The sequence below is a fragment of the Hyperolius riggenbachi genome, chromosome 8, assembly GCF_040937935.1.
Source record: "Hyperolius riggenbachi isolate aHypRig1 chromosome 8, aHypRig1.pri, whole genome shotgun sequence".
Classification (NCBI taxonomy): domain Eukaryota; kingdom Metazoa; phylum Chordata; class Amphibia; order Anura; family Hyperoliidae; genus Hyperolius; species Hyperolius riggenbachi.
Window position 1 is genome coordinate 247167879 of NC_090653.1, and position 23105 is coordinate 247190983.

Below are 23105 nucleotides of genomic sequence, written 5' to 3' on the forward strand. Positions count from 1 at the left end.
GGAGAGAGAGCGGCAGCACTTCCAGCGCAGCCACGGCAGAGCAGCCGCCGCCGTGCATCTCTCTCACATGTCTCACATGTGACTCGGCGGCGTAACATAATTATATTGATTTTTAAGTTCTGCATTGGCTTTTTGGATCACTTTAATACTAAATAAAACATTGCTGTAGAGATTTAAATTTCACTTTGGGGGCTAACAGTTACTCTTTAAAGGGAACCCGAGGTGAGAGGAATATGGAGGTTGCCTATTTATTGCCTTGTAAACAATGCCAGTTGCCTGGCAGCCCTGATCTTCTGTTATAAGTAGTGCGAGTCAACACCCTGGAACAAGCATATGGCTAATCCAGTAAAACAAGCTGCATGCTTGTTCAGGGTCTATGGCTAAGCGCAATAGTTGCCTGGCAGGCCTCCTGATCCTCCTGTCTCTATATATGGCAGCCGGGTTCCCTTTGAATATTGTTATTGATATGTACTGTTAACTTCCTTGTTAAGAAAGAGCACTTGAGACTGATGTTATTGTATACAGAAAGGTATGACCATCACCACAGAGGTTTCGTTTCTGTAGAATAAAATCCACCATTGCAGTTATCTCAATAGTATGCTAGAATTTTACTTCCTGACTTGTGCAGAGGTTTGGGGCTTTTTCACATCAGAGCTTGCGTTAGAGAACGCTCAAAGCATATGTTTTGTTGTATGCGTTTTAATGCGTTTTTGATATGCGTTGCACTGCAGCGAGTGTGCGTTTTTAATCCGTTTTCAATGCAGGTAATTTTTTTTTCTTTTAGTTGTCAACTTTCTACATTGTTCCTCTGTTGCATTCTGGGACTGATTGCCTGCGTTACCGGATTAAAAACATAGTGTGCGTTTTACATTGACTAACATTGTAACGCATAAAGCTAGCGTCGGCCGAAAAACTGCGCCTGGGTGCAGTGTAACGCAATGCACAAAAAGGCTGCGTTATATGTGAAAGCTAAAATGAAAGTCTATGGACTTTCATTTCACCTTGGGTAACGCAAACTTTACCCTTTGCGTTGAAAACGCAGAAAATCTGCCCTAATGTGAAAGAGCCCTAAGCACTGAACTAATAACAAACAGATGAGTATCTTGTGAAGTCCTATATACTTGTTGCCGTGGCATCAAGCAGTAGCTTCTGACTGAAATGGTATTTTATTCATAATCTTGAAGTGATGAATGGTTTGTGTAACATTGGTGTGTGTTATATCCGGTCTTTAGCAAAAGTTGTTAACATGTACAATATGCAATACTGAACCTAAGCTTTTAATGTAAATATGAAACCTTATACTGTAATAAAATGTAAGTGCTATGACCCTAAGTATAAATATGTTATCTCTCCCTTTTATGTTAAATTTAAACCCTTTATGAAATACAGTATTTGTTTTGAGCTCATCTGTAGCTCTGAACTCCAAGCCAGGCCAGCAGCATCTTTCAAGCTCCAATAGCAGCTGCTGTGAAGTATACCTTGCATATAAAGAGATTTGATACAGTTCTTTGTTTCTAATGTTCTATTTAGCAGTATTAGAACACATACAATTATCTTGTTTGTCACCTCGGGTTTGCTTTTCCTGGAAGCAGATTCCACACATATTTGTTACAGAAAAAAAAATTGTCACCATAAGCAAAATCTATGTGGGTGGTTCTGGTTAGTCCTGTTATGCAATAGAAGCGTTCTTTTACAGGAATGAACGGAGGAAATATGACCAGATAAACTGGCTTTCCAGAAACAGTTTTGCATCAATCCTTCCATGCTGGAGAATTGCTTGTATTCCCATGTTACACTGTTTCAATGCTACAATAGAACACCTTCATCAAGGTATTAAAGAAAAAGTGACAACCATGCTAACCTAGAAATTAAAAACACATATACAAGTAGATAAATACTACTTCTACTTGCATAACAGATGTATTGTGCTATCCACGTACTGATTCCTGTGAATTTTATAAAGGAAAAGCAGAAAATCCTATTCTAGGCAGTGGCCATCTTGCCAAGCTAATGCTGACATCATATCCTCCCCTCCCTTCTCTTGCTAATTGCATTTTCATTAGCTGCTCTCCTCCCAGAGTCTTCAGACACTCCCACTGAGGTGTGTACTAGGGACTGCACTGTCTTTTTTTTCTTCTCCATTTGCTGAGTCACCTCAGCCTTGCTTGTAAGCAGAAGGGTTTCAGATAAGCAGCTAGACAGGGAAATAAATGGAAGAAGAGGAATATATCAGATAAAAAAAAAACAGCATGCAACTGTTTGGCATGGACTACTAAAGGGCCAGTGCATGTGATAACTCCAAATCATAACAGCAGAAAAAGTTTTGCAAGTTTTGAATGCAGGATTAGCATCTTTATCACTTAATGCACTCAGACCAGTTGTTGAAATTTGATTTTTATGGTGACAATAATGCTAGTAAAGGCAAGTCATGGCCTCTTAAAGGGCAACAGAGGTGACATGAGATAGACATGTGTATGTACAGTGCCAAGCACACAAATAACTAGGCTGTGTTCCTTTTTATTTCTGTCTGAAAGAGTTAAACATCAAGTATACAAGTGACAGTTTGTGCCCAGGTCGGAAACTGTTTGGACTGGGTCAGACTATAGCATAACCCTCAGTGATAAGTAATTACAGCCATAAAACACTTTCCTGTCATTAAATGGCTTCTGAGAGCAGGAAAGAAATAAAGTGTCAATAATTCATAGATTTGAGCTCTGGTATACTACAAAGAAGGTGTCATTGAGCAGAGACCATGAAGCAGTAAAAACTAGATTTAACCCTCCTGTCAGTCAATTGTTCTGCGGCTGCGCGGCCACGGGAGGTTTTTTTAAGCCTAATTTTTTTTTTAATCATGTAGCTAGCCTAGCGCTAGCTACGTGATTTCCCCCCTCCCTGCGGCCTCCTTCCCAACCCTCCGATCGCCGGCGGCGATCAAGTCCATCCGAAAATCCTGTTCTAAACGGACGGAGTAACGTCACAGGGAGTCCCGATCCACCTCCATAGCGCAGCCTGGCAGCGATTGGCCAGGCTGCGCAAGGGGTATGCTGGGGGGGCCTGTATCGCGGTGGGTAGCGGGCGCATCGGCGGCGATCCACCCGAACACGCAGCAAGCAAAGTGCTTGCTGCTTGTTCTAAAAAAAAAAAAAAAATTATGAAAATCGGCCCAGCAGGGCCTGAGAAATCCTCCGCGGCGGCTTACCCCGAGCTCAGCTCGAGATTACCGCCAAGAAGGCTAAATATAAAATAAAACTGTTGAATATCTAAAAAGGTAATTTTTTAGGAGGAGATGGAGGATAGATACAATTGTTTTTCTCATCAGTTTATTTTCACCTCAGATGTCCTTTAACTTTGTTAAAGGACTTACGAGGTCAAAATACGAAATTTTGATGATTACCTGTTTCATATTTGATTCCACGGGCGAGTTCCTCAGTGCCCTCCGTTCAAATGCGCCGCAAAAGTATCCTTTTTATTTCCCCCATGCTACGATCCGACCCCACTGTACAGGTCGTCTCCTATTCCCCACGCAAGTCAGCGTCCTCCTAGTGTGTCAGCAGGCACGCTCACATCTCTGCTAGTAGTGCATGTGAGGCCGCGCCCCCCCCACACGGACGCTGACACATCTAGGACGACGCTGTCAGCGAGTACGCGGCTGGGCAAAGGCGGAGAGTTGCCCAGCCGCACTCTCCGCCATGCATACTGCGCAGCCGCGGGTCTTAGCAGCGGCCATCTTGCGTGGGGAATAGGAGACGACCTGTACAGTGGGGTCGGGTCGTAGCATGGGGGAAATAAAAAGGATACTTTTGCGGCGCATTTGAACGGAGGGCACTGAGGAACTCGCCCGTGGAATCAAATATGAAACAGGTAATCATCAAAATTTCGTATTTTGACCTCGTAAGTCCTTTAATGAATAGGGATATTGAGATGAAAATTTTCTCCTTGCATTCAAGTTTCATGTGGATTATATGCAATTTGAAATTGAACCAATCAATAACCAACCAACAACTTCCTGTCAATTTTATTGGTCTATGTTTAAGTGTGCATAACCGTTACATAAAATTTGAATGCAGGGAGACATTTGCATCTCACTGATCCTCCCTAGTTTTTACTATTGGCCATATACATATTGGGCCTAAGATGGGTGGGCATGGAAGAGAGGGCTGCAGATGGGAAGCAACACATAGAAGGGGTCTGTATCAAAAGAGAAGCAGCTGCTGTACCTGGATGTCACACATGGAAGAGTGAGAGGGGGCTGCTGCATACTGAAGGGAACAATAAGAAAATTGGCCTAGGGCGGGTAAAGAATAAATCTGGCTTTGTTTGACCTGTCTTGTCACAAAACAGCTAAAATGATTAGTCGGTGGTAGCAGTGGCGTTCTGGACGCAGGAAGCTGTTGGTCAGTGGCTATTCAAGGTTACAAACTCCTGGCTTTTTAAAGGACTACTAAAGGGGGGGTAGGAAAAAAAAAGTTGAACTTACCTGGGGCTTCTAATGTTTCCCCGTAGATGTCCTCACAAATTTTAAATACATATAAAAGTGTACAAATAAGAAGCATGTTTTTCCAGAGTAAATTTAGACAATTACTTTTCTCCTATTTTGCGGTCACAGTAAGTAGTAAAAGTGACAAGTTTTGGACTAGCCCATCTCCTCTTGGGTGATTCTCAGGGTTTTATTTATTTTCAAAAGCACGTAATAAATGGCAGTTGCACCATCCAATAGCCGAAAAAGTTTAGAGTGGGCAGGGAGGCTGGCCAGCATCTTTGTATAAATACTTTTCAAGGAACATCTTTATAAAGGCCATGCTGAGAATCCCCCACAGAGATCGACTAGTCAAAACCTGTCGGTTCTGCCAGATTTCTACTACCTACTGTAAACAACAGGACTGTAGAAGAAAATTTAGGCCTCATTTTGCTCTGGTAGAAACCTACTTCTTTGTATGTATTTACAATTTACTTTTTTTGCAATAGTGGTCCTTTAAAGAGACACTGAAGCGGAAAAAAAATATATGATATAATGAATTGGTTGTGTACTATGAATAATTACTAGAAGTTTAGCAGCAAAGAAAATATTCTCATATTTTTAGTTTCAGGTATATAGTGTTTTTTCTAACATTGCATCATTCTATAATATGTGCAGATTACACAACACTCAGCATTCAAAATGATTCTTTCAGAGCAGTCTGTGAACTAATGACCTCTCCTCTAGCAGAGAAAAAGTAAATAGTTCAATAACACTTGAGATAATAAAAGTCAGATAACAGCCCTCTCCAGGACTTTGAAAGTAGCAGAGCTTAATTGCTTTTTTTGCATAGAGATAACAACTGGAGTTTAACTCTTCCTGTACTGGAAACAATTAGACTGATGTATCTGATCTTAATGTTTTATTTCTTAGCTGTACTACACATACAAATCATTTTTTTTTTTCACTTCAGTGTCTCTTTAAGGCCTCTTTCACAGTGCGACGTTAAAGTCGCACGGTAGAAAATTTTGTAATGCAGACTAACGCACAGCAATACAAAGCCTCTGTGACATTCACAGTGCACACGTTGCGTTGTGTGTAACGTGCAGCAATATTTAGAAAGTGCTGCATGCTGTGCGTTTAGCAATACATTTGCTGCGTTATGTGTGTTGCACATGCTCAGTAAGGTTTTTTTTTTAAATGTAATGCATGCGCTGTTTTCGTTCCATCACTGTGCGACAAAAACGGCGCACCAAATGCAGGGCTAAATAACGTCCAAGTTATAGTCTTTCAATACGTTGCATTGGGGGCACGTTATGCGACCTTAACGTCGCATCAAACGCAACGTCCCACTGTGAAAGAGGCCTAACAACCTACAACAAAATACACCAATCAACCCCAACATAATCACTGACAGGTCATGTAAAAAAAAAAAACAGTCTTGTTACAATGGCTCTTGTCAAAGGATGGGATGCATGTTGTCTCTTCTTGCAGGCGATGTGTTGGACACAGGAAAAATTGGCAGGTGTAAGGATTTTGGCAACTTTGACCAGAGCGAAATAGTGGTGGATAGATGACCTGGACAGAGCAGCTCCAGAACAGCAGGTCTTTCATTTGCATCAGGGCAGGGCTATAGGAAAATGGCAGCCGGAGCCCAGCACTTGAGACACAAATAGGCTCCAGTGCTGGCCTTCAGACGCCATTTTCTTGTAGCCCTTCTGCCACAAAGACACCTGCAGCCTGTAACAGGTCAGCTGTAGTGATGTCATGAGTAATCATGAGTGCTTACTTGTGATTCAAATGAGCTTTAATTGCTGCAGCTGAGCGGCTGGATGAGAATGGGTTATTTACCCATAATTCCGCCATCCTTCCTGTGTTCCAACAGCTTGCATGTGTCCTATTGGTCGCATTGCAAGCCTCACCAAGGCGCACTTCCTCCTTCCAGCTTGGAGGAAGTGAGCAATTAAAGCTCATTTGAATCACGAGTAAGCACTTGAGAGAGCATCACCACTCATCTGCGGCCAGTGAACTGGCACGGTGTCTGTTGAGCACCGTGAGCCAGTTCACCTGCTGGGGGGCACACAATCCATCCCTGCACTGGCGGGTCAGATGAAATGGCCAAGTGGGCCCACGGGCCATAGTTTGCCAACACCTGATTTAGACTAAGGTATTCTAGAAAACTGCATGTAATTCAAGTTTTGCTTTCTGCAAATAGAATTACCGTTTATACTTGCATATAGGCATGGGCTTCCGAGTAGTGAAGTACTAGCATTTTGGAATTCTAATGAATGTTAATTACTCAAGTGTGACCGCGGGATGGGGGGGGGGTTAACTTACCCAGAAGTCTGATCCTATGAGTCTCATTGATGCCATACGCGACCTATGGGACGCATTACACCACTCACTACTGCACTGACGTGCGGTACTGATTGGTGGAACGCGTCCCATTGGTCACGTATGACATCAATGAGATGCACAGGATCGGGACTTCTGGGTAACTTAACCCCCCCCCCCATCCCGCGCCACACATTGAGTAATTTAATCTTCATTAGAACTCTGAAAATTCTAGTGCTTCACTACTCGGAAGCCTATCCCTGCTTGCATATAAGCCGACCCGCGTATAAGTCAAGGTACCCACTTTTCCCTCAGAAACCAAGGAAAGGTGATTGACTCACGTATAAACTCTCTCCACAGTAGGGAGGTGTGCTCCCAGTACCAGTCAACCCCCCTGCCCATAGCCAGATGTGCCCCAAGGGTGATACAGCTGTGTCTCAAGACGCCACTAGATAGGGTTATAGATATGAGACACAGCAATTGCCACACATGAGGAATCTCTGATCATTGCACCGCTGACACGTTGCTTGCCTGCTCCACTCCACAAGCCAGGAGACACAGGTAGTCTTGAGCAGCATACTCCGCACACCATGTTGTAGGGGATGGGGGCACAGACACAGCAGGGAGTCAACTGGCAAGAGATCACTAGTGCAAGATCCTTACACTTTTCTGCTAGTAACAAAACTGCTCAACCATCCGTTCTGCTCCACTGACTCACATATAAGGCCCGGTTCACATTAGCGGTGGCCGTCCGGAATCGCCGTGCCGGAGCCGGACCGCTTGCAGAACGGACGGAACGGACGCACGGCAATAGCAATGAAAGCCTATGCGTCCGTTCACATGCGTCCGTTCTGCCGGACCGGAGCCGGACCGGATCCGGACCGGATCCGGACTCCGGCGTCCGTTCCAACATGCGCTATTTTTTGGTCCGGCTCCTCCGGCAGCCGTATCCGGAGCGGAGCCGGACTGCACCATCCGGCCAATACAAAGCAATGAGAGCCGGAGAGCGCACAACACACTGGCTACAAAAACCGGACGTTCTACCCCACTTCCTATGCATTTTGGATGGGGACCACATGGGCCCAGCGTTCAAAGAGTGGGGCAGCAGCGATTTCATGCTGGAGCTCGTTTTGGCAGCAACATGTCTGATGTCTGATAACGAGGAGGCGAACAACAGGAAGGAGAGAATTCCCAGTTTTACGAGTAAAAAATGCCTGGATCCATGGTCCCAACTGCAGTCTCTGTATCCACGGATGGTCTCCACACGTCCACCTGTCTCCAACAATGACCCCAGACCCTTCTGCTGACCTCCCAGACCCCAGGTATTTACAGGATGGTATCTCCTTAAGAAACCGGATCCGGACCGCAACCGTGTTCACACCGCACGGAAACCGGATGCAAACGGACCGGATCCGGACCGGATCCGGATAGGAACCGTGCGGATCAGGTCCGGTCCGGCTCCGGTGCGGTCTGGACATCCGGTGCGGTTTTGACAAAACCGCAAGTGTGAACGGGGCCTACGACGTGGGGGTAACTTTTCAGCACATGTTTTTATGCTGAATTAGGCTTTTACTTGATTATATAAGATAACTCCCATTGGTCTTAATGGGAGGCTTCTATTTTCTGGTTTCAAGTGCAACGGAATATTGAAATGAAAACAAGCCTTTATATACCACTTTACTCCTGTCAGACTGAAAATGGTTAAAGGACACCTGAAGTGAGAGGGATATGGAAGCTGCCATATTTATTTCCTTTTAAACAGTACCAGTTCCCTGGCAGTTCTTCTGATAAGTCAAACATCTGATAGGCATGCTCTTTCAGGGTCTATGCCTACAAGTATTAGTGGAAGAGGATTACCAGGACAGCCAGGCAATGTGTATTGATTAAAAGGTAATAAATGCGGCAGCCTTCATATCCCTTTCACTTCAGTTGTCCTTTAAGAGCTGCAGCCACGCAGGGCGCATGGAACCTGTTCATCTTGAACCCTAATTTCTAAATCAGACATGATAAAAACACAAATCACCAGACTGAATATTTAGCGTTTATTAAAGCACACTGCTCATATTGCTTCTTCAGATGGCTAGACCCAAAGCTAAAACAAAGACAACACAGTGGGGTGTACGGGTGACGTGGGACGAGAGGGGACATGCACAGCCAAAGTCAGCAAGCATAAGCAAGGGCTTTAATTTGGCTACGTCAGTTCACGAATAGCGAGCGGGTAAATTCCACGTAATCGTATGCGGAGGGCAGCTCGCGGCCCTTACTGTCCATGTACGGCTTCATGTGCGAGATGCAGTAATCGGCCTGTTCGCGGGATAGGTTCTGCAAAAAACAAAAACACAACAATAACTCAAAATGTGTCATTTTCATCTCATGTTCTAGTTTGACACTCTAATCAAAAGCAAAATTCACTCCCAAACCTCCAATAAAAGCACAATGCATTCTTGAACCTCACCCCATTTCAGATGCGAGATTTATTATTAGCACTACAGTAAAATAAATTCCTGGCTAGTCCAGGTGCTGATAGCGATCTGCACGGGGTGAACAAGGAGTGCAGAGGGATAATTTACATGAGGGAAAAGCAGAGGGCAGGCTTTAGGAGAAAGAGAACATTTTAAAAATCGGGTTCAGTGCACACTGCTGTTAGTATCAGCATTAGCACATGTTGTACTGTACATACTGGGGCAACATGCCAGGGTCAGTATTACATTCCTCCAGCCCCCTTCAGCTGATTGCTACATCTCAGTCTTCCCAGGCCATTAGGATCCCATGCTAGGCGGTCTGGTAAATGCACCAGCCGACGCAGGCACAGTCCGGCCACGCTCCCGTGGCTGGGAGCACATTCTGCACCAGCAAAGTATGCTCCTGGCGACAGTTGCGCAATGGGGCGCACGGCTGGACCGCGCATGCGCAGTATGCTCCGACTGGAAGAATGACCAGGCCACCTAGCGGAGGATCCAGGCAGCCTGGAATGACGGCGAGGGAGCGATCAGTCTGAATTAATACTTTGTCGTCTTAGGCTTACTTTAATGCATATAACTTGCAACATGACCCAGAAATCCATTTTAACCACCCTAAAGTCCAAATACACCAAGGATCTAATTAACCCCATCTACGGATGGAATCATCATTAACCATAGCAGCTGTTCACATCAATGCAATATAGTAGTTCAGGAATATGAAATGGAGTTGTGTAGAGCATTACAGATGACAGCATTGGCAGTGAGGCCAACTGCACTATACGTGTGCAAGCAACAAGAGGTAAACACCATCTAATGGGTAAGCCAACTTACAACTATATTAAATCCATTTCCAATTGCCTTAAGATCACCAATTCAAGTACTGTATTAAGTATTTTTCTTCGGCTCCTGACCCTGTGATCACAGTGAGCCAATCACAGTGATGACACTGTTAGAATTGTAACAAGAGCTCTAATCCTTAAAGGGTTTTGTTTTCCTTTGGTACTAAGGGAGTTAAACTTTGTCCATTACATGATTAACAGGGGGAGAAGACTGTAATGTTTCCTGGTTCAATAATAATAGAAAATGCATCCATCATATAATTACAATGCTGAGTCTATTTGGGAGTATTATCTTTGGTCCCCAGAAAAATTTCAACCATAACCAACCCCTGGAAATAGGAGGTTCTCTTGACCCGTACCTGATAGAGTTCCTCCTTTGTGACGTATGGTTTCTGCTCAGTGCTGAGCGCTCGGAATGCACTTTCAATCTCCTCGCTGGACTTGACGTTTTCGGTCTCCCTGCTGATCATGAATGCCATGTATTCTTGTAAGGAGACATGCCCATCTCTGCCAAGGAAAAGAAAAACAAAAGGTCAAACAGAGCTTCAAAAAGTCTACTGAAGTGATCATGTGATCTTCCAGCAAATACTACCTGTTGGGATCTACGATGTCTAGGATGGTCTCAAACTCCGGATCTGGCTCCCCTTCCTCCACCATCGGAAGATCGTATCCCAGGGACCTCAAACAAGACTTGAACTCCTGGTGGTTCAGACGGCCAGACTTATCTTTGTCGAAGTGTCTGAGAGGTGAGAAAAAGGTCAATATTTGTACGCCACAAGTCACAGCAGCTGCTGACTGAATGCACAGTATGGGGAAATACTCACTTGAACATCATGCTGAACTCTTTAAGCGCTTCTTCTGTGACACCTGTTGTGTTTCTGGAGGAAAAAAAAAAAATATATGCTCAAAAAACAAATCTGTTATATTTCATTAGATTTGATCACAGAAGTGGATGCTTCACTTCAGGGCCATTTTTTATACAAAGGTTTTCCAGACCAGTGCCTGAAGTGCCATTGGTCCTGGGGGGCGCCATTCTCCTAGATTAAGCCCCACCCCAGAATGAATTAAGCCCCTGCCCACGGACTAAGCCCCCTTCTTACGTGGCTGTTCTATCACCTGCTTCTGCTGGCACCTCACTCTCCTCATGTCGCATGTAATCATGCTACATGCGGTAGGAGATGCTGGGCAAGTGGTGAATGGACAGGCAGAATTATAGCACTGGACTCCTGTAAGGATCTGCTTCATGCGCCAAGCAGTGCTTGCAGAAATGTACCCAAGGAGTACGTTTTTGTAACAAGTGGGAACCAATCCTGACCACATAACCCAAATAGACCCATATCACATGACCCAAAGGGATTTTTCTTCTGTTTATTATCCACCTACAAGATACTGCAGTTACACTTCAAGGCAGAAGTTGACAGTATGGCGATAGGGCTTGAATGGGGGTGAAACGCTTTGGTGACCGCTATGCTGACCTCTAGAAATGGTCATATTTAATAGAAAGTGTATGCAACTTGGAACTGGGGCAAACCAAAATCAACAAGTGCATTTCATTGGCCCAATTCTGAATTGCACACAATTTGCATGGAAACAGGAATATGCATCTCACTGAACCATGTACTGAGCTCGTATATTTTCTGGACTGGGCCTAATGCTGGGTACACACAATGCGCTTTTTCGGTCGATTTTCTGTCCGATCAATTTCCGATTCGGTTATCTTTTCTTATCTCTTTCCATTCAATGCTATGAGAAATCTATCAGAAAAACGATCGAAAATAAGATCGGACATGTTGGAAATAATCGAACCATCTATCTAACACAAAATTGTATGGCGTGTAGCTAGCACAAAGGAACCCATTAATTGTACAATCTCCTGTCCAATCGTTCTGTCGATCTATTGTTCAAATATATTCCACTGGGCACAACTGGATTATGCGTTTCTTCCATGTTTGTGGGCCGGAACAATTGTTTCTTGATAGATCGCAGCGATTGTATCAGCCAATCATTTGTGCAATTGTACCGTAAATGGGCAACTTTATGTGAAATAAGGATTTCAGCTGTGCCAAAACACGGGATGTCTAATCAGTCTCATTTTCTGCCATCTCGAATTACCTGGCTTGGATCTGCTGTTCGAGGTTGTGCTGCATTCTCATGCCCAGCTGATCCAATTGGTCCCACTGTTGTGCCAACCCCACCGTACTGTGTTCTGTGTATTTATTGTCCAATATTAGTGCTTCTTCCATAGCCGCTCCCAGATCTTCTATCTTTTTCAGCTGGCTCCTCATTGCCCGGATCTCCTGGTGCTTTCTCTGAGGTGGGAAGGGGGAAAAAAAGTCAGCCAATAAGAAGCAAAGAGGCGTGGCATATGCTAAACAGAACAATCACAGATCATGGAAACCCAAGTGGAGCTCATTTATCAAATAGTCTGTGCAATCTTGTAATGTCCGCAACTCCGCATCAATCGACGAAATACTTGCCTGCTGAACTACAACTAATTAACACTTGTCTAGGGAATCTGGTGACTGGAGGGCTATTTTTTTTTTAGAATGAGGCAAAACTGGGCTGGAAATTTGGGGCACAGCCATATGCCTTAATATGAATTACGGCTACAGCTGTGCTCAGTAATTTGGGCAGTGTCAAGACGGAGCCCAAATTACAAAAAAAAAACATGGTTAATTCAGCCGCCAGCAATAGTTGGCAGCCAAGTTACATCTTACCCAAGGAGTGCACTGTGGCCTGGAGGGGGAATATTAGTTCACACTGCCGGGACTTTTGCAGGAGCAGGGTGAGCCTTTTTTCGGCAGTACCCTGTGCCCAAATTTCCCAGCGTTTTTTACACGTATACATTTTTTTCTACTTTCTGTGTTTGTGGATTTTTTTTTTTTATGGTTAACGCAATTTGTTTGACTGTCCACATTTTTACTTCAGGTTCACTTTCACAAAGCATATTTTTGTCTTTGATAATTTGTATATTTGGCAAACATCAGTTAGCAATGCATCCCATTCATTACGGTCTCTTTCCCTTTATGTATTTAGCCGCTCCCCAGTGACATGCTGGCAAAGGTACTACGTGCAGCACTAGTCATGCTGGGAGCTGATAAGCCCCCCCCCCCCCTCTCTGAAGGACACACCTAAAAATAAAGGAAGGAGGGGGTCTGGGGGGAGGGTTACAGGACTCATGTAGCAGTGCCCTGGACAGCTCACAGTGGTATTCAAATACTACTATCCCCCCATAGAGCCCGCCTCATGGATCTTTCTTTTTTTTGATAATGCTCAGAGTCACACAGTGTCACAGGGAGACGACCACTTGTGTTGGTGTACAATCCCACAGCTAACTTCTGAAAAATAACATACATTTATTCCTTTACTTTCATTAGAGTTAATATAGATTATGAACCTTGGTGGCTTCCAGTTGTGATTCCAGCGTTCCAGATTCTTCCACCATGCATGACCTGCGCAGAGAAATCAGTCATTGACAGACAAAGGATAGACTTCTGTCTACCTGGGGCTTGAAGTTAATGGCGCACAGTTATTCCAAGACCATGTTCCTCAACATTATAGTAAGTACCCCTACTAATACTATAGGTTAAGTCACCTCTGTTACCCCTAAACACATATGTTAGAAGTAACTTATTGTGTATAGAGGTTTTCCTCAGTGCTTTTTATTAATTATAGTCTGACTGATTTATCATTTTTTTTATCTCAAAACTTACTATAATAGTTGGGCCCTGGGGATGCCTGAACCTCTAAGTCAATCCAAGTACCCCCGGGGTATGCATACCATGTAGTGAGAACCTGAGTAAGATTGCTGGTCCATTGTTGTGTAAACTGATTCGGGTCATGCTGTGCTTCCCATTAATTTCACATCAAGGTAGACTTCACAAGAACAGGCCCCATGCCAATCTGCCACCACACCCCAAGCCCAGTGTAGGAGGACCTCCTATAAGCCTCTACATAAGGAGCCACACCATAGTGTTAGTGCACAACCAATGAACCCAGCGCTCATGAAAGGGGTCTAACAAGACAAAGAGCCCCTCAGTCCTGCTTACTAGATGATGGTCACTGAGATTCAAATACCAGCTCTGGGCCAAATACAGGCTATTCTCAATTGGCACGCAAGCCAAAATTATTTGCATCTCATTGCCCATTCCTACTGCCAACACACCACAGCCGCTCAGCTACATCATTCAGCGAATCCGAACAAGCCACTGCATGACGCAAACCTGTGCCTAAATATACATACTGTGCAACACGTGGAGATTAGGGAGTCCACACAACAGCCTGTGCAACTTTGATCTGGTCAGTGGTACGCAGGTGAAAGTGACGGCCACACAAGTGAAAGAAATTAAGTATAAAGGACAGCCTACCAATGATGAGATAATTTGTTTAAGGGTAGACAGCAGCTGAATAATCTTACATTTTTGAAGACCCTAGTGGTGAGATCTCCTAGAGCTCCTGCCTAAAGTGTTTACTTTATCTTGGCAGTGACAGTATTTCTGAGAACAGCTGTTCGCAGTGTTGGCTGCCAGAGTCAAAGCTCTGCACCATCTTCACACTAAGCTGGTACTTGAAAGGTCAGTTTTTGGCCAACGGTAAGAGATAAACCACCTAGTGATTCCCATTCTAGTGATCTAATTTCTTAAATTCTTAGGTCCACATCCCTCCCTCAAAACTTAAAGTTAGATGAAAAAGCTGAAAAAGAGGTCCATAGTGAGAAATCTCAGTGGGTATCTCAGTTTGTGCAACCTCATAAAACAGATTACTTTGGGGCATGTTAACACATGTCACAGAGTACATACTGTGCAGGTGCAGTATGGCTGCACTTGTGCCTGAAGAAGAGCAAAGCCCCAATGTAATTACCAATAATCCTTTGTCTGTAATCTCTGAAAGGGTCCGCACTTGGCAACAAGACCAGAGGACAGAGAGGGAAGCCTCATCAGGATCCAGTTCCTTCCCTCTCCTAAGTATTTACTTTTCTAAGTTAGTGACACCTTATGTACACTTTATATAAGGGTCGTCCTAACATTGAGAAGATTTACAATGTATAAAGATGTTGTGGTTTCAGGGGAACAAGGATTGAACTGCGGAATCCTGCAGTTACCAGCGGTGCAGGGGAAGCAGGGAACGCATTCACAGCCGTCCTTTGCTCTGTACCTCAGCAGTGTGTTAGTTATTGCATCACATAGTGCCACAGAAAACCAGTGGAATAAAAAGGAATAAAGAAGAAGAAAAAAACCTTCCAGACAGATCATCCCCAACTTCATACTGATACACACGTATGACTCTGCGATAGGCTATGCTAAAGGAGAGAGACCCAGTCGTGAATTGTCCACACTCCCAGAATTACAAATCAGGATAACAGAAAGCCACAACCGCCACGCTACAGAATCCACCCAGGTAAAAGGATGGGAAGAGGATTGTTAAGATACCCAAAGATCCAAAAACCTGCATCCCTTCAGAGGAGATCACCAAAACATCCCAACACCAGGACAGCTTATCTCTATGGCACATTAACAGGAAGTGCAAAAGGCAATGCGCAGCATCCTCCATGAAAATACAGCAAGCTGATCAGTGTAAGGATACAGCACGACGTCATTGCCTTTTACACTGCATAGATCATGCCCATCCATACCCACAATTAAAAACCTTACATTAGACAGCAATAGCACTTCAGAGCTAAGAAATATAATTCATGCGCTCTGAATTTCCTGTTTATCCACGTTAGCACAGTCTCCTCTGGTTCACAAGCTGCTTAGACTGCTCAATCAACATGTCTTATGCACCCCCCAGTACAATCAATTGGTAAGGTATATGGCGTGCCCTCCCAAGCTTCTCCTCCTGGTATAAGGTTTTCTTACAGCTTTGTACTCTAGTTGGATCTGATGCAGAAGGCTGTACAATAGAATCCCTTTATAGTAAACTCCAAGGGACCTGGCAAAGTAGTTACTAGATCAGAGGTTTATACAGTATCAAAAATGGTCAAAGCACGTAAAGTATGCCATAGTACTGAATTTTATTTCGGTCAATAATTGAGTCTATTTTTCTTGCAGTGGTGCTTGGCTGGGACATGGACATTTAGTTTACTATGCCTAAAGTTTTACTATATCAGAGTTTGCTATAATGAGTTTATACTGTATACCATGCTAGAAGTCTACTTTTAGGTAGGGAAGCTATTGATTTACATTACTTGTTAAGGATTAAAAAAATAGATCAAAATTAGGTAAATAATTAGATTGTTTAGAGAGACTATTTCTCTGGATAGCCAGAGCTCTATGGCTAGTGCCTACCTCTCTCAACTCATATGTGCTGTTGTCAAAGGACGCTACCTATCTAAATTACCTTCTGGCCAAAGCTGAACTATCTTAGTTAATGCATTCTAAAATAGTTTATTCAGTCATGAATGAATGCAACTCAACCGAACCCAGAGCACTGTACGATGGCTCGATTTTAAGCTAAAACCCCAATTACAGTTGAATGAGTGCTGTTGACTGTGATGGGTGGGGAGTTGTAAGCCGCTTGCCAGGAAGGATGTTTACATATCAGAAAGAAAAGATCTTCTTTATAGGTTCTTGGGCAGCATCTAGTAATACATACTGGTACTGCACACGTCTCTTCATCTCTTTACAAGAGATGCATGCACTATGTCATTTGGTTGTCTAAGTACAGCCTACTATGTTACCACCGCTAGACTGTCTTAGCATCTGCAATGCAGCTGTCGGTGCGGGCTTGCACCGACGAGGTCATCACCTACCTTATCTGAAAAGCAGCTTGTTAACTAGGCAGAGATTGCTTGAAATAAGCTACCATTCCCAGAAAGCCACATTCTTAGACTACCTTTTCAGATACTTGCACAGGGGTGGGAAAACTTCTTCCGCATGCGGGTCGCATTCCTCACCTCCTTTCAGAGTTGCGAGCAGTGTGCCATGATAGGTTTAACTCACCCAATAGCAACCTCCAGCAGTGATCTCCATGGCCACAGCACCTTCATAGTACGCACTGGCACGCACTGATGGCAGGTCACATGACGACACCGCCATGGCCATGGTGCTGGAAAGTATGAATGGGTGAGTTAAACTGATTACTCACTGCACGCAACTTGGCAGGGAGGGTGGAGAGCAATCAACTGAATACACTAAAGGGCCAGATAGGGCCCCCAGGCTGTAGTTTGCCCAGCCCTGTACTAGCAGCACCCAGAACGGGTCACTTTCCAAGTACTGTAGAAGACAAAATACAAAAAAGTATCTCCAAAATGAGTATGCAGCAAACCTGATAAAGAAATAAGGAGGTTACCATTGATGACCTTCTCAAACTGCTATATACCAGGCTGTAACCATGATGTAGAATTTTTTTTTAATAATCAATTACTGTAGCATGAACTGATTCCCTTCAAACTGCCAAAACACTAACTACGACCTTTCACCTCTTTGCAGCCTTCTTTAATAAATATATCTGTAGACAGGTTAGCTTTAGTTTCAACTCAACGATTTCACCTAACCCCAACTAATAACTAACTCAAGTACACCAGTGGACCTGAGTTCAATCATTGTTCCAGGTGATTGGCATAGAAAGAACGTTTCAGAAGATCAATGGCAGTCTCCAGAATTAAAACTACAATGAAGAAACAAGCAGTACACTTAGCACACATTTATGACATCACACAATATAAGAATACTAACCCGTCCAGAAGATAGGTCCTATGGACAGAGGCAAGTGAGGTAGCAGCAGAGAAACGTGGAAAAAGAACACACAAAAGTGAGAAAAAAAACAATTGCAGCATCACAGATTCAATTCATAAAACAATAAAATGTGTCAAATTATGGGTAATTGAGGAGATAAAGTACAGGATGAAACTTTACAAAGACTCAGGTGGACAAACACGATGCAGCAAAAAAAGGCAGAGGTCCTGCTGGAGGAAAGATAAGCAACCTGGTCTCCTGGATCCACTGGTGGAATGCATTGGCATGTTGGGCAAACTCCTGGCGCAATTTATCGTTCTCCTCCTGCCTTCGTTGTTCCTTCTGCAACTCCAGTTCACGTTCCTATTATGGAAAAATTCAAAAAGTAATTGGGTAAAAGCCACGTTGTAAGCTCAGAACATTTTACAAACCTCATGATAAAGACACAGTGAAAGCCATCTCGGACACTTCTACTCATGAAAACAGAAGCCTTCTTGCCATTACCTTTATGATCTTTTGTAGGTTGCGCCATGTCTCCTCCAAAGCCTCCATGGTGAACCAGGTGTATGGGTTGGAAGCCACCCGGTAACCCTTGATCTGTCGATCCAATTCGGCTAGTTGGTTGAAGTCTGTCTGCGCGGAGCTGAGGGAATTTCGGAATGCATCGTGTGCTTCACGCAGAGCCTTGATCTCCTCCAGGGAATTACAGCGGACTGGATCCGTCAGGTCCTCTTCAGCATTTTCAAACCAGCTGTTGAAGGCAGAAGCCTTCTTGGCGAATGTCAGGAATAAATCTTCAACCTAGGACAGGAAAAATGGTCTGATCAGCCAGTGGTCTTTAAATAGGTTTCCAGACTACCTATGAACTCTTCTCCCATTTCCGTCTCAGTTTCAGAGAAAGAGCAGTAGCAGTTTTTTTGAAGCTCACCTTTCTGTAATGCTCTTGGGCCTCCAGAAGCTTCTTCTTACGAGCAGCAGAATTATCCAGCAATTGGTTCCAGCGCTTCATCAGGGAGGCATGGCGAGTCTCAATGGCCCTGGACTGCACGTGCTTGGCCGCCAACAGCTGGTCTTTCAGGGCAGTGATGTTGGTGATGCCTTCCTGCTGGAAGGCCTGGAGTCCAGCATCAAAGGTTTCCTAAGGTCAATAAGGAAATGATTTAGTACGAACAAAATAGAAGAATTTCAAAGGATCAACACATTCAGCGAGGTCCCACCCACCTGCTTAGTAAGCAACGTCTGCACAGAGGAGAGATCTCTGCCATAATCATCAGTCTTCAGGCTGTTCTCCTTCTCACCTGAAGACCAAACACATAGGAAATTCTAGCAAAAGATAAAAACTACACAATATTCATCTAGTGTAATTCAACTGGAGTTAAGAGTATTATACAAGACATTTCATTACAAATTTGAGTAGCTTCCTCAGTGAAGCCCCCCCCTCGTAGAGATAGCCAGTGAGGCCCACAAAGTACAGGTAGGCAGACAGTGCCACTCTTCCCCCTTTTAAAAGTAGCCAGGCAGTGCCGCTCGTTTAGTTAGTCAAGTAGTGCTCCCCCCATTATAAGTAGTTAGAGAGCCCCCCCCCCCAGTGCAGGTAGTCAGAGAGTGCTCCCCCCCTTAGTATAGGTAGTTAGGATAATGCTCACCCCCATTGGGTATGGGTCGCCCCAGTGATCCCCCATCCCCTGCACAGAGTGTGCAGTGGAGCCCAAAGATCAGTCACCACATGTTGCAAGTCTTCCTCCTGCCCTCCAGAGGGTGCTCTATGCTGAGATCGCCTTCTGTCGTCATGGCATAGTGATGGGGCCCCGGGAGGACACATGGCTGGATAGCAGGGAGTGATCCTTAGAGCTCTGCTGCGCACTTTGCAAGCAGCTCTCCTAGTGGTGTCCATGAGTTTAGCTCAGGGTTACCGCTAATTGCAAAGAAAAAGTAACCCTGAGCTACATTTGGGAAATACCGCCAAGGGGGTTAGAGAAAACTTGTAACCAAAAAAACCCCTCTGGGGGATACTTATCTCGGGAAGGGGAAGCCTCTGGATCCTAACGAGGCTTCCCCAGTCCTCCTCCGTCCTGAACAGCAGCAAGGTAAATATTTACCTACCTCGCAGGCGCAGTAGCGGCTCTTTGTTCAGGCTAAGGCAGAAATAGCCGAGCCCGATCGTATCTGCTCTACTACGCAGGTGTAATCCTTCTGCACAGTAGAGCGGACCGATCAGACATGGCTATTTCAGCCTTAGCACCAAAGGAAGAGCCACTACTGCACTAAATATTGTCAGTATTCGTCAGGCGTCGTCGAGGAAGATTTGGGGGAGCCAGCGCTGGAATTCCCCCAGGCTATATAGGGCGGGGAAGCCTCATTGGGACCCTAAGGCTTCCCCCTCCTGAGGCAAGCATCTCCCAGAGGGAGAATTTTTTGTTACAGAACGTTTTTAAGTGAAAAGTCCACTGAGCATGCACTGACTACTCCGTCCACCGAGGAAGCTCAACACACACAAGCATGTGATAATGCACAAATAAGATAGCAATATTGATATGTTCCACTCTGCGCTGTTACAAATTATGGGTTTCTGCTGCCTGAAGACTACAACCCAGCCCCCCCCCCCCCCCCCCCCATGTCCCCAGCAGGATTGATTATGGAACTCGCATTTTCAATCTACGTGCAACTGATATTTCGATAGGGATGTTGACTGAAAAATGCCTCAGTTCATGTTGAGTTTCATTAGATTAAAGGTGGCCAATAAAGATCCAATCTTTTTTCATCCACTTTTTCCAAATCTATGTAGTAGAAGAAAAATTGAGTGAATATATTGAATGGATAATTGAGGTAATCCCTTATATTACATAAAAATGGTAAGACTGGATCATTAGTGACCACCATTATAATTTATTTTCCAATCTAATGTCTAATCTATTGAAAACATTGAACAGTATGGTCACCTTCACAGATCAATTAACCAACAAAATGAAACTGACATGGAGATTACATTCTATATAAGCAATCATTGAAATTCTGTGATCTGGATAAAGCAACAGAGCCTGATCGAATAGAGAACATCCTCACCAATCCAGGATTCCACCACATCTGCCTTCCAGTTGAACTGCAGGAATGCAGAGTTTTCATCAAGTTTGGCCTTGCGCTGGGCAGCTGCCTTCTCAAGCTCGGCCACTTTCCCTCTAAGGCCTTGCATTTTGGCACTGATGTTGTCCACATGATGGTTATTCTGAAAGGGCAGAGATAATGTAAGTTTGAGAGGCAAACCGCTTCTCCCCTCAGGATCTTACAAGTCTGAACTGGTCTCACCTTCTGGATGAGGTCTTCTCCATTAGCACAGACATCGTGAACTCTGTCCTTGTGTACAGTGAAGTCCGTCTCAAACGCCTCGTGCTTCTTCAGTAATCCCTGAGTACAAGAAGTCACAGCAACGTTGGCCTTTTCCTTGACTATAAAAATATTGCAACACAATCACAGATAGTAGTTTTCTCACCTGGATGGCTGCCAGAGTATCTCCATAGTCCTCACTGGCAACCAGGGTCATCTTCTCATTGATCCAAGCTTCCTCTTCTTCCACATTGGCAACAAACTGTTGGTATTCTAGAGATTCCTCCAACCTCTGACCCCTATATTAACAAACCATTATTATTTTTCAAACCAAACAGCAAAACATATTACCTGAAATATTGTTGATTATATACTTGAGTGCCTTTTGATAAATTTCTTAATATTAGAGACAATGGCCTCAATTCACTAAGCTTATCTCCTGTCTTTAATAACTCTTCTAGAGTGGTCACCATGGTGATAAGGCATGTAGTATTCAGGAAACATTTTACCTCAGGCAAACCTAAAGTTAACTCTTCTGTCTTTAAGGTAACTCTTCAATCCTTAAAATAACTCCAGAGTTAAAGACAGGCTGTTTATTAACTGCATGTGAAAATAACTACAGAGGAGGTAACTTAACTACAAAGGAGGTAAATTAACTACAGAGGAGGTAACTTAAGGAATGAAGAGATAAGATAACTCTCTCACTATGTGGAGGTAAGTTTTCTCTTGCCTTATTATCTCCAGCATGATCTTAGTGAATTGAGGCCTATGTTTAAAGCCTTGTGTTTTTTTTTATAAGAGCATATTAAGCATAATGCACAAGTTTAAGTTTTGTGCATTGGATATAAATCTTAAAGTTACCCCAAGGGGAAAGTGATAAGGAGGCTGCCATATTTATTTCCTTTTAACCCCCTCCTGACCGCCTAACGCCAATCGGCGTCGGTGGTGGGTATGTTTCAGCCCCAGGACCACGTGATTGGCGTCAAGTCCTGGGGTGGGGTTTTGCAGGATCTCCGCTTGAATGACGGAACTTCGCTCCGTCATCAGTCTCCCAGCCGTCTATTTACATTGTACAGTGCAGCGATCTACTGCAGCGCTGTACTTGGGACAGCCGTGTCACTCAGCTATACCCTAGAGAGAATCAGAAGCGATACGCTTTCATAGTAGGGTGATGCCTATGACAACCGATCGCGGTCTTTGGCTGGCGGGGGGAGGGAGGGCGAGGGAAAAGTAAAAAATAGGGAATATAAAACCCACCCCAAATAGATAAAAAAAACAAATAAACATTGCAGGAGCGATCAGAGGCCACCAACAGAAAGCTCTGTTGGTGGTCAGAAAAGGAGGGGGGGGGGGGGGGGAAATCACTTGTGTGCCGAGTTGTACGGCCCTGCAGTGAGCCCTTAAAGCTGCAGTGGCCTGAATTGTAAAAGATAGCCTGGTCACTAGGGGGGGTGTAAGTCCTGAAGTGGTTAAACAATACTAGTTTCCTGGCAGTCCTTCTAGCATCAGTAGTATCTGAATCACAACTCTGAAACAAGCATGTGTCTAACCTGTCGCCCAATCGGTCATTCGCTGTCCTGGTCGGGGAGGGGGGTAATCTGTCATTAACTGTCCGGGGGAGGGGCACTTTGCGATAGCCAAGTGACTTTTGGGTGGCAGTTTGGACACGGTCTCCAAAAGGTTCGCCATCGCTGCCCTATAGTTATAGCTCTTGTAGAAGGTGTAATGTAGAAACATGTAAGTGTCAGATCAGTCTTCACTTCCTGCCCTTTTGGTTGTATGGCAATAGAATGCAATATCTCACCTGGCTGATGCTTGTTGCTTCAGCTCCTTCCAGTGTTCAACAAACTGAGCCAGTCGCTGCTGAATTTCCTCCTTCCCAAGGGTGTTGTCATCAGCCAGCTTCTTACCAGTTTCCAGCACACCCTACAGAACACAACACATCTTAGCTATGAAGCTTGCGAACACTCAGACACATCACAGCCAGGAGACACAGCAAGCACACATGGAAATACAA

The 23105-nt window shown here is 44.3% G+C and overlaps 1 protein-coding gene across 4 annotated transcripts in view; it reads right to left on the bottom strand.

The window, feature by feature from the left end:
• Positions 1–8818: 8818 nt before the first annotated feature.
• SPTAN1 (spectrin alpha, non-erythrocytic 1) overlaps positions 8819–23105 on the bottom strand; it is a 115009-nt gene continuing 100722 nt past the window's right edge. For all 4 annotated transcript variants that reach the window (XM_068248529.1, XM_068248528.1, XM_068248527.1 and 1 more), the window contains 15 exons: positions 22893–23014; positions 21255–21387; positions 21071–21169; positions 20831–20990; positions 18989–19065; positions 18696–18905; positions 18272–18568; positions 18018–18130; positions 17768–17785; positions 13489–13543; positions 12204–12400; positions 10916–10969; positions 10684–10830; positions 10451–10598; positions 8819–9112 (listed from right to left, as the gene is read on the bottom strand). In XM_068248529.1, coding sequence (XP_068104630.1) covers positions 8987–9112; positions 10451–10598; positions 10684–10830; positions 10916–10969; positions 12204–12400; positions 13489–13543; positions 17768–17785; positions 18018–18130; positions 18272–18568; positions 18696–18905; positions 18989–19065; positions 20831–20990; positions 21071–21169; positions 21255–21387; positions 22893–23014 — 1956 coding nt within the window. In that variant the 3' untranslated portion in view covers positions 8819–8986. The remainder of the gene's footprint in view (positions 9113–10450; positions 10599–10683; positions 10831–10915; positions 10970–12203; positions 12401–13488; positions 13544–17767; positions 17786–18017; positions 18131–18271; positions 18569–18695; positions 18906–18988; positions 19066–20830; positions 20991–21070; positions 21170–21254; positions 21388–22892; positions 23015–23105) is intronic.